This window comes from Chaetura pelagica, unplaced genomic scaffold (assembly GCF_000747805.2).
Source record: "Chaetura pelagica isolate M959 unplaced genomic scaffold, ChaPel_1.0 scaffold37, whole genome shotgun sequence".
In the NCBI taxonomy this organism is placed as follows: Eukaryota; Metazoa; Chordata; class Aves; order Apodiformes; family Apodidae; genus Chaetura; species Chaetura pelagica.
The window spans coordinates 6,050,252-6,066,018 of NW_009954567.1; the positions used below are offsets into that span (position 1 = coordinate 6,050,252).

Consider the following 15,767-nt stretch of genomic DNA (forward strand, 5'->3'; position numbering starts at 1 on the left):
AGGAATGCTTTGTTCCCTACTCAGAGGCCAAATAAGTTGGTTTGTGTTGCTTTTAAAGATACGAAAGTAGGTATTTCACTGTATTGAACTTGGCAAATAGCTAATCCATTACTTTAACAGCTGGCAAAACTACTCAGCAAATGGAAAGACTGGTAAATCATGTAGGCTGTGCAGGCTGTTCAGCAGATGAACAGAGATACAGAATTGGAAAAAATACAATAAAAAATTAAATTAGTCTTTTTACCTTTTGGTGAAGAAGTCGCATAAGCCCTGATAAATTGTTCCCAGCAGTAGACCTCTTGTGAAACCATGCCCATTTAATTACATCAGTCGTTTTCTCCCCAGTATTGTGCTTGTGTTTATTTTCTGCTGGGGTCCCCAAGAGTTTGTTTTTATTCTTTTTTTGTTCCTTCAGGATCACAGGTCTCCAAAAAGCGCATTCAATTCCACAGGACTATTCATGTGGCTATTACTTATTACTGCCTAGTGTTGTGCATACTACGTGAAGGCTGAGATCTGTGTTGTTTGCGTGAACACAAACTGAGCTATTGTTCTTGTGAATCCATAAATTTTCTCTCAGCCAGATCTGTAAGGAAGCTACTACTAAATGAAGAAAATAACATGTAGGGTCAAAAATCCCATCGAGATCTCTGCCGAAATCTATGCAATTAAAGAAGATGCCCACTTATATTTATCCAGAGATCTGGTTTTTATTAGCTAGTCCATTAATCAAGTTCCATGGTATTTTTGTTGTTCTAGAAGTCTCATAAGCAAAATCCTGCTTGGTACCAAGTGCAGATCTTGAAGAAATCTGTCTTTCTTGGTCAGTACTATCCTCTATACCAAACAAATATCTAACTTTCTCAGAAGTATTGTTAGATCAATATTATGCATCTCTTTAATCTCTGCTGACTGATGGTTATTATAAGCAGAGAACTGGAAAGCATTAATTGGTAGGCCAGTTGCTTTTTCTGGCATTGCTGTGGCCCCTTGGCTTGTCCTGTCATCACTGTGACACTGATAGGTCTCTTTAATTATTGCAGTCAATCCATCTGCTTGTTTTGGATGCTGGCATATTCGCCCAGTCTGACGTTTCATTGCCTGTCAGGACCTGGGAAGGGCATCGCTGATGCTCTGAACAATTTCTGACAGGCTTTCTAAAAACTCCTGGATGTGAATTAACCATAGCTACTTGTTTACGGTCCTGCTTCTTAAGCAGTTGCTGCTCATCTCTGAGTTACTTCTGCAAGAGCATCTCAGAGTGAACCAGCTCAAATCCATTCCTGTAACACCATGTAGCTGTGTTGAGACCTGCTTTTTGTATCCTCGGCTGGCTTTAATGGTCAGCTCGGTAGCATAGTTAGGTTTGCTTCCCTTAGCACAGCAGCTCGGTGTTGCTACATGGGTGACTAAAATATTTACTGTTTTGGGAAAACTGTTAGGATGGTTGTCGAGCTCCTTACTGGTTTGGGGTGCTGGCAGGGGCTGGAAAGTTGCAGTCTCTGCTGAGGGAAGCAAGCTTTCAGAGCCTGGTGGCTGGAAGCCAGCAGTTTGTGTTTATCCTGTTTTTTCTGCATCTCAGATGCCTTTCTATCCAGCTAGGAACACTGCCTGATCACTTGCTTTTGGGACCTATTTGTTCTTTTTCCCTGCCCTTGTTTTGTGTGCTGTCCTGCTTCCTGGAGGAAGGAGAGACTCCTGCCTTTGCTAATTTCTTGGAGATGTTCAAGGATGGGGATGCCCACAGTCTTTGTATTTTTGTGTAAGCAAAATCTGGTCTGGCTGAATGTTTTCTGAAGTCTGATTTGTATTTCCTTTGCCCAGGTTGTTTATTTGCACGTGTTGCATCCCGGCACGTTGTCTTCTCTTTCCTGCAGTTACCTGTGCAAGGTAGCAGCAATCAGCTCCTACCTTGAGGTGGTTGATGTGTTGCTTGACTGGTCTTACCAGCCTCAGCTGACAGCTGTGAGCATACAGAGAGGCCCTTCTTTCTTTGAAACAAATTGTGGTTTTCTAATTAAATGCCTGTATTTGTGTGCAGCTGAATGGCTCCCTGGCTACAAGGGGGGCTGTCTGCACAGAGGCACCCCACAGGAGTGGGTCCTAGCCACATAGACCTGCTTTTTTGAGAGCCCAGCACCATGTCTGCCTGGTGAAACTGAAGCTGAAATGTGCAGCTGTTTACTTTTCCCTCGTGGTGAGAGCAAAGCCTGAAAGGCAAATATTTAATGAGTCAAGGGAAAGGTGGAATTTTCCTGCCTTTCTGTTAATTTAAAACCAGGGCAACTGGCACAAGTCCTTTTCTGAGGGTGTGATGGAGGGGAAGGGGCTTGTTGCCCTGTGCCACTTGGGCAAGCTTCAGTGTGTGTTTCCCCTGAGGGCAACACGAGCCAGAGCTTCCTGCCCTGCAGCCCCATTCATGCACCTTCAGTTGGTAAAACTGCCAGTGTGGCTTGCGTAAACTGGATTACTGTAGAGATAAGTCTTCTGCTGCACAGGGAGAAAGGGAGGGGTCCCCAGGGTGAGAGGATAAGCAGCAAGGGGCAGGGATAGCATAAACCAACAGAGCTGAAGAAAGGGTAGGTGGACTTGCACCCCAAAGCATCTGGAAGGAGTGGAGAGTTGGGCCTCTGGAAAACTCCAGTACCTTGCATTTTAAATTTCTTTCAGTCCCTTGAACCCTTAAATCCAAGCTGAGAGGCATCAAGAGCAAAAGTGTTAAATGAAGCCAGTGAAAAGTTGGTGTTGTGTAGATGTAGGCATGCTTAGCTACAATGAGCCCTGTGTCCTATCTAACAGCTTGCAACATGTCATGCTTTTCAGATTCCCTTCTACAAGGAGATGTGCAAGGGTATTCAAGCGGGTGAGATGTGCGAGAAGTTGGTGGGGTACTCTGCAGTGTACAAAGTCTGTTTTGGAATGGCCTGTTTCTTCTTCTTTTTCTTCTTGTTCACCATCAAAATTGACAGCAGCAAAAGCTGCCGGGCATACATTCATAATGGGTGAGTATTTGTTTGATTCCTTAATTTCTTCTTCTCTTCACAGGTTTGTGCTGCCTGCTTTCCAGTTGGGTGTAGTACTAAGCTAAAATGAGCTAAAAAAAAAACAAAACACAAAAAACTTGGATTTTACTGCTTTTTTCAGAAATAATGCAGTCAAGTGAAAACTAACTGAAGTGGCAAATGGTCATCAAAGGCTGTTTTTGCTCTTGTTGAGCTTTAAATAGGGATTTCTCATGGTACTTGAGTTGAAGACCACTAATTCCTATTATAACCAGATTTTTCTTTTTTTCCTCTTTTCTAGATTCTGGCTTATTAAACTTATACTTCTGGCAGCAATGTGCTCAGGAGCCTTCTTCATTCCTGATCAGGACACTTTCCTCAATGGTATGTTCTTGGTGTGTTATGCTGCTTTATTCTGTACTTCCTTGTGAGAGGTTATAAATCCTAAAGATCTGGTCAGCATGAATGTTGTATATTTCTTCAACTAAAGCCAGTATAGTCCAGGTGTAAAAGAAATATTTGGATATTTGGGGGGAACATTATATATGCAGAGTATGTTTTCTTTGTGTGAATGTGCTGTAAAGAGCATGTTTTTTTTCTTACAAGAGCAGGACAAAAGGATAGGTAAAAATATCACTGCAGTGCTGTCTCGCAAATTTTTTAGGAAACGGGGAGCTGTAATGATGCTCAAGAAATTTTTCACTCAAGAACACAGACCCGTGTGTTGGTTTGGCTTGTGCAGGTAGTTCTGCTGTAGCTTCATATAGCTGTGTGGCACAGTTTAAAGGTGCCAGTGCTTAAGGCGACATGGGGATCTGCTAGGAGCTCATGTTTGCTGCCAGGAAATCTGCAAATCTGCAAAAGAGTTTGGGATGTTGTTACCTTTCAGGATGGTGGTGTAAATGCTGTAAGGTAGAATCAGACTTCTTGAGGCCTGTTGTGAGTGCTCTACTGGGGATACTGTCCCTGAAGCATTCCCAGTGTTGGAAGATACCCTGGCACCACACAGGTATGCTGGCACTTGCCCAATGCTTACATGCCAGCTCATGAAGGAGTGCTTTTCACAGTCCTCCTGTGGGCTAGGAGCAAAAAGTCAAGTGATATTAAGATGAGTTTATGCTCTTCAGTTTACCCTGTGCTTGTAAACTTAAGCTGTTGAGTCTGGGCAGGTGGAAAGAGGTGGGCTGAGAAATGCAAATGTGTCTGCTGCCTGCTTCCACTAAGGTTTGCCTAGTTACCTGTGTTTTCAACACCGATTTCCTCTAGCCAGGGAGTTTAAAAGGGGAAGAGGAAGGAGTTAACATGAGGGAAGAGAATAGAGTGGGCAGACATACTGTGAGCACAGTGTTCTAGACAACTAATGTAGAAACCATGTCAAGTAAATCACTGATAGATGTAATTCAGCTTATCGTTTTCTTACTAACTGTTCGGTCTTTGTTCAGTTTGATACCCCAGAGGTGAAGGAAACCTTATCCCTATTCCTCTCCTCTGTGAAGGTTAAAGGTTGGACTTGATAATCTTAATGGTATTTTCCAGCCAAAATGATTCTGTGAAGTCACAGGATGGCTGTATGTGCATGTCCTTAGGATCTAATCACTGTTCAGATGAGAAAGGTGTAGCAGTGCAATGCATCATACACATGAGTAAGCAAGACAGCGTGGCATCTTTGCAAGTGACCCATTTAATGGTGAGAAGTCACAAGAACTGAAAGTGTTTGGTGAGAGGGGAAACAGAACTTCTTGTGCTGGTTAGAGTGTTGTTTCTCAATAGTAGTGTAACCTAGTGTGGAGATATAGTGTAACCAACATTCTTCCCCGAGTAAGTGCTTGGCTTTTATCTCTGAAGTGGTATTATGCACATCCTGCTAATCTGTCCTCCAGTTGGCCCTGAATTTGAGATTTATAGATGGTATTGTTGTGGTTTTGTTTTCCTTTTTTTCCCCCCTTCCATCAAGAAAACTTAAACTGATTTTTTTTTTTTACTGTTGTCCCAGTTTGCTTATTTAAAAAAAAAAGAAAAGAAAAAAAGCAGCTCTTGCCATGCTTCCCGTGCTTAGCAATTTATTAATCGTGGACAAGGAGTATTACATGCAAGCAGTAGGTTTGTGTGGGATATAGTGTTAAAATCCACACTGGCCATGCTTACTTTACTTGTGGTGAATCTGTAAAACATCCTGCCTGTGGCAGTGGGAGATTGTAAGAGTCTGACTACTGAATTACTAGCTCCATTGGTTGTCTACTTTTTCCTACTCTGCCTTTCCCAAACACACATGCAATACCTTGTTCTTTGCCTATTTTTGTGTACTTTTTTACAGGCTAGCTTCTTCAGGTTTTGTTTAAAGAACAGCATGCTTAACAAGTGCTTATAACATGTTCAGCAAAACCAGACAAATGACATTTTTGCTTGCTTTCGAATCTTTTCAAATCTTGTAGTACAGGAAAATAAATAAACCTCTACATCATCTGCTTATAGTAACATGTCCTGAGTGTTGCGTTCTTCTGCTTTACTTACACAAGTGTTTTTTTTCAAAAAGAGAACACAATATTAGAATATGACTGAACTCTGCTTATGCACATCCTCAGTCTTTGCTGAAATCAGCTGCACACCTGGAGTAATTTATAGGCTATGCAGTGCACAGCAGCACAAGCTGTCTATGCAACTAGGCATTTTAATAGGTTTCTGTATTTCCTCAGAGACTTCTGAAGTTGCGTGTAAGAGATCTGTTGTCTGAAGTAGCCAGACAGCTACCCAGGCGTGGTGTATATAGGTCAATAGTTAAGTAGTCAAACTACCTGTCTTAAAATTCGTTGTTGAATACCAATTATTCCTGTCTGTTCAGGAGTGGCCCAGGACACCATTTTTAAATAGATAAGCTCCACCCTTGTTTTTCTGTTGTGCTGGAATCTGGATGGGAAGAAGTTGCCATAGTTGGTTTGTTTTTTTTAATACTGGGTTCCAGTACTGTGCAATTTCAGGGCTAGATTGCTGTGGAATGTTTTCACACTACCTCCCTCCCACCAGTCACAAATAAAGGTTTCAATATTTTCTGTCTCAAAGATAGTAACGTATAGATTCCACAAAAATTCTCTGGGGTAGGGAAGCTCAGTAAATGGGCTAACAGGTTTATTTTGAAAATGTAGCAGGTTGCAAGAGAGATTAATCAGGGGGCTAATGAGTGAGCTGAGCTGGCTTTCAGCTGAAATCTCTCATCTCCTGCTACATCTGCAGGCTTGAGGTAGCCAAACTGCATAATGGCTACACTGCACAGACAGTAATTCCGTTTTATCTCAAGGGAAGGGCAACTGCAGTTTGACCTATTTTCTGCCTCTCTGCCTTGCAGCCTGGCGCTACGTAGGAGCAACAGGAGGTTTCCTTTTCATTGCCATTCAGCTCATCCTGCTTGTTGAGTTCGCACACAAATGGAATAAAAATTGGTATGTGTTGGGCAATTTGCATAAAATTCTGTTGGATTCCTGAGCAATGCATTTCTTGTGACAAATAATTTAGAAGTAGCATGGGGGTGTAATTTCTGAAAGAAGAAAATTTAACATCAATATTTAGAGCTGTTCATCTTTACTTCATCCACTTTCTTCTTCCCCAGTGGAGAAGTTTCTTCCTTACTCACTTCTGTTCTGCTGATTTACTCTTAACCTGCATTGCCTGGCTGCCAATAAGTAGTGTGCTGAAACACAAAAGCCTCTTACTTGAAGTTGTTTTGTGTGTAAATATGCCTGCTAAAAAACAGGCGTGTTACAGGAAAGTAAAACTGGATTTGCAGAATGTAACAGTGAAACTGTGTGCAGTGATGTAAATGGTAAATCCTGCTTTTTAGAGTCAGGTTAATGGACTACTACTTTCTCTTCAGCTTCTTTGCTTTCATCTAAATAGGCAAGATTCCATTATTAACACACACATACCACATTTGGAATTGACTTAATTTCTGTGCAAGCGTATTTGCTATTACCTTACTAGCCCTTAGCCTGTCATCAATTTAAAATATTTAATTGTCCTCCCACATACACGTAAGAACTTCTGCCTCCACCTCCACCCTTACTGTCTCGCTTCTTCTCTGCAAACCTTTGCAACTCTCACTTGTTCTAGGTAGCATACTGACTGCTAAGAAAGTGTTTTTGCAAACCTTTGGGCTTTGTTAAGATACCTGTTTCCAGGGACAAAGAGGTGAGATCTCCTTATACCACAGATATTGTTACTGCTAATTACTGTAGCTGTTTTTCTGTTGATGAAAGATTTCCAGCACGAGCAATTAACTTTAGCCCTCACTACATTAGATATTATTTTAAAAGAAGTCATGTTTCCACAAAACACAACAACAAAAGCAATGTACCAAAAAACCCTGTGTGCCAAACAAAATTTTTAGCTGCTGTTCTGAAAAACACAGATCTCTGCAAGAGGTGTTTAGAAAGTGAAGAGAGGAAAAGAAGATGGACCACACTTCAGCTGAGGGAGTCTGGTGGGATAAACCCAAATTGAGAGGAGGCTTTTTGAGCAAAAAGGTAGTAAAACTGTCAAGATAGTGCAAGGGACAAAAGAGAGGCCATGCCAAGCAATGTGCATCTGCTGCCCTTGTTTGAAGAGCATCACTTGCTATTGGAGCGTAGGGCACTCCCAAGTTCCCTCTGGGGAAATGCCTGAAGTATTGAGCTGAGATGCACTGACAGGCTGATCCCAGAGACTGGAAGTCCCACTGGGCTGTCATTACAGAAACAGCTGGTCATCATAATACAGAAGATAAGCACTAATGCTCAGGAATGTTTCCTCTGTTTCATGTGAGAAGCCTTGCATAGGCCTGTGTTGGTGTAAGTGCTGATGTACACTTGGTTCAGGAAAGTAAGCAGCATGTTTTGTGTTTGAGGATATGAACTAGCTATTAGAATTACTTTTTTTTTTTTGGAGGGGTGGGGGCAGAAAGGAAGACAGATAAAAGGTTCTTGTCTCTCTCTCCCCAGGACTGCAGGTGCAAACCACAAGCAGATGTGGAATGGTTTGCTTGCCCTGGTCACTCTGATCTTGTACTCCATTGCTGTGGCAGCCCTGGTCCTCATGGCTCTTTTCTACACGCGCGCAGAGGGCTGCATGTACAACAAGGTCCTGATCGGCGTTAATGGTGGCCTTTGCCTCTTTGTGTCACTCATGGCCATATCTCCCTGTGTCCAGAATCGTGAGTCACTGACCTCTTGTCCTCTGGGGTTTCTGGTGCTGTGACAGGTTGTGTGCCTGGAGGCGCGAGCCGTGTTCTGAGCAGAAAGTCTCATGATAGTTCAGAGCTGGTGCTGCTCTTGCTCCTCTTTCTTTACATATGCTGTGAAGTGCTGTTGCTGGTCATCAGCTCAGCTGCTGAAAGTACAGAGTTGTGAGACGTTTTGGGTGTGCCATCAGGCATTCACACTGGAAAGGCACCTCACGTGCTGCCACCTGGTAATGTGCTGTGGAGCTTCCACAATTCTTGCAGTGGTAGCAGTTGAGGTAATAGCTTTCAAAATCATTCACCACTCTTAGCTCTTAATTTTGACTGCTTGTGATTTAACATCTGTAAAGTTTGGGCCTTGTGGAGTTGACAGCGGCATTTCATGCTTTGGTGTATTTTATGTGTGCTGTTAGTATCTTGCATGCATTAGACCTGGAAATAATAATTTGAGTGACTCCACCACAGATTTTACAGGCAAATAAAACTATCACGGCAGCTTATGGAAGGCTGGTGCTTTAGGCAAGAGAAGAGAGCTGATTCTTTACACATGGGAATCTTTCATGCCTTTCTGAAACAGCCAGCAGAACTAAAGGACAGATTCTTTTTTCTTTATGTGCATGTGGAAATGTATCTGAACTGCCTCAAGATTTAGGAATTGCTTTAAATAAAACATAAAAGATACTCTTATCTTCTGAAAGATACTAGTGTGTTGCTATTAGAAGGATACAAATTTTTTTTCAGTTTGTTAAAATGTCTGCAAAAATAACATATTCTCTGTTTTCTTGGAAAGGCCAGCCCCATTCTGGTTTGCTGCAGTCAGGAGTTATCAGCTGCTATGTCATGTACCTCACTTTCTCTGCACTTTCCAGCAAGCCTCCAGAAACTAGTAAGTTATCTAATGCTTGATGTAAATTCTTGTAGACCTGCCATGTATGAAAAGCAAGAATTTAGTAAATTTGTATTATCGAATTCAGGGATATGGGAGTGCTGCATTTGGTCAGTTCTGCCCTATGCAGAAAAAAATTGCAAAAACTAAAAATCTGTATGGCAGAGAGACTGTGCAATTGGCAGTCTCCATGTACCTTAAATGCTTTGGTTTGGGGAAGCTTACCTGACCTTGGGTGAATTGCATCTGTTGCACCAGAGCAATTCCAGCCCCTTTCCTACAGACAAGTTTCAGAGAGTCTTAAAATCCATTGCTTGTATGGCAAGTTCATGTTTTCATATGCTATCACAAAACTAAGTACATAATCTGTTTGGTGACATGATGGGAAAGGAGTGGAACAAATGGCTTGGGTGCCTCTGAAAGAAGCTAGTGATCAGTTCCATCAAGAACTTTACTAAATCCACCACTAGTTAGTACATGCTGACCATCAGAGTGGGTGAAACAAAAACTTGAATACCATTTGTCTTTCGTTTTGAGAGGAAACATTCTGAGAAAGGACTTGGGAGTTTTCTTGCAGTTTTTTGAGATGATGCTGTTCTTCAGCAGAGTTCATGTACTCCATGTGCCTTCTAAGTGTTGGCATTTCAAGTCAGGGGTAGGGAACACTAGCATTTTAAGTTCTTTATGCTACAAAAAAACCAGCAAAATACACAGTCGCAGCTCGAAGTGTTTCCTTTTCCCAAGCATTCTCTTCACTTAAAGAAGACTTTTCTGGTTCAAAATAGTAATGTTAAAACCACTTTTTTAGTGTTGAGTAGTTCAAACAATAGTAACTAGAGAAAAATGAGGCTATTGGCAGAAAGGAGAAGTTTTTACAGATAGTGTCCAAGAAGAAGGAGAGGTGGGGGAAAAATCTTTCTCTGTCACACATGTGTATGTGCAGGCACATACACAAATCCTTTCTAGAGCTAGGAAGGAAAAAGAGACAGTATTTAAGTGGAAGATTTACTTCTGGAGCTTAAGCAGTGTTTTTTAATGAATATGGAAGTTAATTTGAAAGGCATCTGGATTACTTACAAACCTTTGCACAGTGTAAAAATTAAAGAGGGGGAAGAATGCGGTGTATGGTATTAAATAATTGGCCTTGTGTTATTTCATGCTTGTGACAGTAAAAGCCTTCAGCAGTTGAGTGAATGTTCTGGTCCTTCTTATATGTATTGCAAGTGGGGTTATTGTGTTTGTTGAAGTATGCATCATGCACACTCTCCCTGATGTCCTGAATCAGGTGTTCCTCCTTTCTTCCTGGGCCAGAGAACTCTTACAGTTGTCGTCTGCTCTCAGAGATGCTCCTTTCTCCCTTGTGTCTGTGTGATAAGGAGTCTTGTACTGGCCTGTGTGGCTTTAATAGTGGCATTTGGTGGAGAATGCATAGGGTGCTGGCACTTACTCAGGTGTCCCATGCCCAGACGCTCAGACCTGCTGTGAACTTATGTAATGTGGAGTCATTCCTCAAGGAAGGACTTACAAATAGGCCAGAAGAAGATGCAAGCTACAAATATTTATTTGCAACTCAGAAAGCAGAGTTGCAAATGTCTTTAGAACTAAGCGGCAAACAAAAGGTAGCATCTGTTGAACCTGTGCTTATCACAGTTTCCATTATCTTTTTGTTGCCAGACCTAGCTAAAAGGCCTGCCAGAAAATAGACTTGCCTTGCAGCGGAGGTGTGCCTGATGGATGCAGGTGGAGAATTCTGCACACCTGTGGCAAAGGTGCTCCATAAATGCTTGTCATCTTTACTTTTGCTCCCACCTTTGCACTGTCCCTGCTGTGTGCTGATAAAGCTGTTTGTGCAGCCCTGCAGGGCCATGGGAAGTCCTTCCCCACCAAGTTAGAGGAGTGACTTTGAGTATAATTTTAACCTGGGTGTAGCCTTTGCTGCATTTTGCCCTCTACCCCTACAAACAGTTGTACTGCTGGATCAGTAAGTTTGCCTTAAACAGCATTGGCTCAAAAAGCTCTTGATTTGAGATAAGGTGCAGCTATTATCTCTTGCTTTGGGGTGATGCTGCAGGCTATTGCTTTGCCTTGCCTTGGCTCCAAGCAGGCACCAAAAAGTCAGATGCATCTTGGAACATCAAGGACTGACTTGGTTTCATTTCAGGGACCTGGAAGTGGTATTTGCCTAGATGTTAAAATAAAATATTGCTGTAACCGCTGCATCTCCTGTTCTTTGTTCTTCCGTATATCAGTCTGAAAACAAAGCAACTACACATCAACATTTTTCACTGAGTATGATTTTCATAGGCTCCTCAAGGCACCCCTGCTGTCAAAGAAATGTATGGTCTCAGGTCTGTACTATCTTGGTCTTACAGGGATCTGTGGTCTTACGGGGATATGTTGTCTTGGATGAAGTGTTGGTAAACTTCCAACTTACTGTTTCAAAGTTCACCAAACAGACTTTTTCCTTGTTTGTCTACACCAGTCAAATAAGAAATTTTAGTACCCTAGTAAGTTACATTTTTGTTTTGCCCAAAACACAGACTCTGCCAGGTCAGTTTTACACTTTTTTTTTCTGTATGATCTTTTAAAAAGATAGAAACAACTGAAATGTGCCTACCCAATGTCTGAAGTAATAAAAATATTTAATTGAAAACTTTCAGTCTGAAGACTTCCTTGAAATACAGTGAAATGAGCTTTGCTAAGTGTTCTTTTTGTTTGTTTTGTTTTGTGAAGTCCTGGATGAAAACAATCAGAACATCACGATCTGTGTACCTGAATTTAGTCAAGGTCTGCACAGAGATGAAAACTTGGTAACTGGCCTGGGCACTACCATTTTGTTTGGCTGCATTTTATATTCTTGGTAAGTCTGGGGGTCTGCAGTTACCTTACGGTAAACACAATGTCACAGTACAATTAGCAAAGGCTTATAGCAGTAAGAGGGAGAAGTAGAATAGAACTGAGCTGGAAGGTTCTTATTCTCCTTAGTTTCAGAACAGTTAGGTGTTTTAGCCAAGAATGTTCAACAAGGTGTAATACAACTTTTGAAACAAATACATTTCATTAAAACCAAGTAGACCAATTTACATAAAGAGATGGAGGGGAAAAAAATTCCAGCTGCTCATGGTCCCAGATAGCCTCAGAGTACTTTGTATTTGACCCTCCTATAATAAAAACTCTATGCAGTTATGTCGATCTAAAAAAGCTATCAGAAATTTCTGTAGTCCCCTGGCAGAGGCTATGACTGTTCCTTGAGGGTCTTTACAACAAACAAAACTGTTTGGGAGGGTTTAGGGCTTTCTTTGAACAAGTGATGAACGCAGAATTTGGCACAAGATGCCATCAGGATTTGTCAGCAATCTCCTGCTTTAAAAATAGCTGGGTTTGCCCATATTGCTGTGATGCCCACCTTGTATTTCTGCAGCTCAAATCAATAAATTAAAATCATGCTCCGGGACAGGAGGGCTGTGAGTTGCTGATGATTGAAAGGTGAGGTATCACTTGTTTTGGCTGGGTGGGTTGCCAGGAGACAGCACTGCCTGTTTGCTGCAGGTTTTTGGGCAGATTCTGCTTCTGAAGCAGTCCCCTTCAAAATTCATATGCTGAAAGTTCTTCATAATTTTGAAGTGAAAACGAGATACTTTCTGAATAGATAATACAGCTACTTTTCTGCTGTCAAATACACATATATGTTCCATTTAATTCTGATATTAAATGCATGGTTATCACACGTAATGGATCTAGTTCACATCAGAGCAGTATTTCCAGTGCCTCAGGTAGGTGTCTAGGGATTGCAACCTTCGTGTAGGCTTGAGGGGAAGTGCACTATGTAGGTGGGGAGATAAGGAGGCCTGCAAAGGGAATGTTCTGAAGTATTGCTTAGTAAGGCTCAGTGTGCAGCAAAGCATTAAAACACATCTCCCTGTGAAGAGTGGAGTTAGGGGATTAGGATTACACATCCTGAAAAGGGAAGACTGGGCACAAAAAGTTTCTAATTGTAAGAAACTAGAAAGAGTTCCCCCCAGACAACTACAGTCATGCAATAAAGTTTTTTCCAGCAACGGGTACACTAACAGTAGTGGTTGGTAATTTATTTTTGAAAACTGACTGCTGACAGTGACCTGTTACTTCACTGTCAAAGACTTCACAGAAGTGCTGAGCCAAAGGGTTGGCTGTGAAGTTAATATAAAAGCACTGGTTGTATGCACCAGGGGAGGTCTATTCTGAATTACAAAGTGGAGTGCTTAAGTGTCTGCTGCTGACTGATAGTGAATGAATTTGCCTTTCAGGAGTGACCTGTTTTGAAGCTTGTGATTCAGCCCAGCTGGCCAGTTGTCTGTCAGGCTGGTTTATTCTTCTGCAGAACAAACTTTTCACATGCTTAGCACTTGATGCTATGTCTGGGCAAAAGCTTAGCTTAGACATGCAAATAAACTATTTGTGTTTGCTGTGGTGTTGAAAAGTCACCCTGCTGGATTTATGCTTATGCTGAGGGTTTTGACACTATCTTCTTTTGCTCCTAGTTTGACCTCAACAACACGTGCAAGCTCAGAGGCACTGAAGGGAATATATGCAGCACCTGAAACTGAAGTGAGTTCTTCCTCACAGCTTTTCTTGATGTTTTTCATGGCTAAATAATATAATTAGGCAAAAATAAAAGTTTGTATCACACGTTACGTGCTTCCGAGTATGGACTCGAACACTTGTCCACGTTGGCCCTTCTGCAGCTCTTGAACGTGCCTTTAGGCACTGAAATAATTTGCTGCTCTTGCAGTTTGTTTAACAACCTGGAGATTTCCTGTAAATCGTGCTCTGCACAATCTCGTGTCCTCTCATTTAAAGGAAAAGTCTGCTGAGAAGCTATCAGACAAAAAAAGTGAAGGCATTCTTGAACATATTCAGTCCTTGTTGTCTGTGTTCCCATAGCAGCTGACTGATCCCAAGTTCCTAGATCTTACTTTTCTTTTCACACCTAAGTACTTCCTTTCTTTTCACCTATGAGTTAATCTCAGATTGTATTTCTTGTCCTTGTTTCAGCGTTACAAGTTAGTCATTCCACCTGGCTGTTTCTTTTACCTTATTATCCTGGGAACATGCAGAAACAGTAGGAAATTAGTGGGTTTTTTGCTAAGTAACAGTTACACCTTCCCTATGTTTGCTAGTGTCACGCTTAAAATGTATGTGTGTGTTTGGAGGATAAATCTCTCTCAAAGTTGGTGTTACTTACACCTGCAATTTTAACTTCTGTTTTTCTAGTCTTTAATCAGAGTGCTTATGAGAATTGAAAAATGCAGAAGTATCTGCTGAGGCACTTGGTATTTACAGTAGCTGGGAGTGGGGAAGCAAATGGCATCTCACTGTGGGAGCATGTCAGTGCTGGAGCAGCTTCCCTGGCAGGGTGGTGGGAGTGGGCAGGGCTCTGGTGGCAGCACTGAGGAGCCACATGTCTGGTGGCTCAGCACTGACACCGGTCTGCTTCAGGCAGCTCTGGGCAGGACCTGTGCTGAGGAGAGGGCAATGGGAGAGAAAACAGCCACCCTTCACTCCCACCTGCCTTCCTCTGCCATAGGAGCTCCCAGCCAAAGGTGTGTGGCCATGGTGTGTCCTGTGGCTGGCAGAGTGGAAGGTTGGGGGTGGCTGGCATGATGTGGGGGCTGGATGTGGCCCCCTCACCAGGAAGGTCTGCCTCGTCTGCCCCTCTGTGTCCTGATGGGATTATTTCTGGACCGTTTAGTTTCAAAAAGTGGTACAAGAGCCACTGAATGTAAATATAAAGAAACAACTGTTGAAGGGCAACTAATTGCGCTCTGATTGCCTTCCCTGTGGCAAAGGGCCTTTGTCTTCAGTCTGGGAGCTTGAATGTGGCTCTGCTGTTGCTTGTGGTGTGCTGAGGGTCTGTGTACCGATGTGCATGTGCAAGGACTTAATTGCAACTGATTAAAAAGCTTGCACGAACCCCAGCATTTGCTTCAGAGACTGAGTGTGGCCCAAGGGGAGCACAGGCTAGCACTGTAGGTGAGGCTTGGGACAGCAGTAGAAAGAATATGGAATATGGGTCTTATTTAAAGTCTCAGCCAGTCTCTTAAAAGAATGAGTTTTTTGGCCCTTCAGGAGTTTATGAACCCAGTGAGTAAATGTAATCATGGATACACAGAGTATGTCTGTTGGACAGTTTGATGTGGGGGCAAGGCTAGACATTGTTTGTCTGGATTTCTCCAGTGCCTTTGATACAGTTCCCCACAGTATCCTCCTAGAGAAATGTATGTGTTTGGGTGTAAACAAGCAGTCCATCCAATGGGTGGGGAACTGGCTGACAGTCTGCATCCAGAAGGTGCTGGTAAAGAGCTCCTTTTCAAACTGGCAGCCTGTCACAAGTAAGCTTCTCCAGGGATGGATATTGGGCCCAACGCTGTTTCATATCTTCATAAGTGGTGTGGATGATGGGATCAAGCATACCCTGATGATACCAAACTGAGTGGGAAAGTGGTCACTTGAGAAAGGAGAGCCACCCTGCAGGAAGACCTGGACAGGCTGGAAGAGTGGGCTACCAAGAACCTTATGAAGGTCAGTGCAGACAAGTGTAGTCTTGCAGCTGAGAAAACAGTGCAGGAGTGTAGCACAGGCTGGGTTCTACTGACTGGAGAGCAGCTTTGTGGAAAGGGACCTGCAGGTCCTG

At 42.5% G+C, this 15,767-nt stretch overlaps 1 protein-coding gene across 1 annotated transcript in view; it reads left to right on the top strand.

The window, feature by feature from the left end:
* Positions 1 to 15,767, top strand: part of SERINC5 (serine incorporator 5) — a 24,258-nt gene that overhangs the window by 5,094 nt on the left and 3,397 nt on the right. Inside the window, exons 2-8 of the mRNA XM_010005383.1 lie at positions 2,824 to 3,002; positions 3,304 to 3,386; positions 6,343 to 6,436; positions 7,970 to 8,181; positions 8,999 to 9,094; positions 11,828 to 11,954; positions 13,615 to 13,681. Coding sequence (XP_010003685.1) covers positions 2,824 to 3,002; positions 3,304 to 3,386; positions 6,343 to 6,436; positions 7,970 to 8,181; positions 8,999 to 9,094; positions 11,828 to 11,954; positions 13,615 to 13,681 — 858 coding nt within the window. The remainder of the gene's footprint in view (positions 1 to 2,823; positions 3,003 to 3,303; positions 3,387 to 6,342; positions 6,437 to 7,969; positions 8,182 to 8,998; positions 9,095 to 11,827; positions 11,955 to 13,614; positions 13,682 to 15,767) is intronic.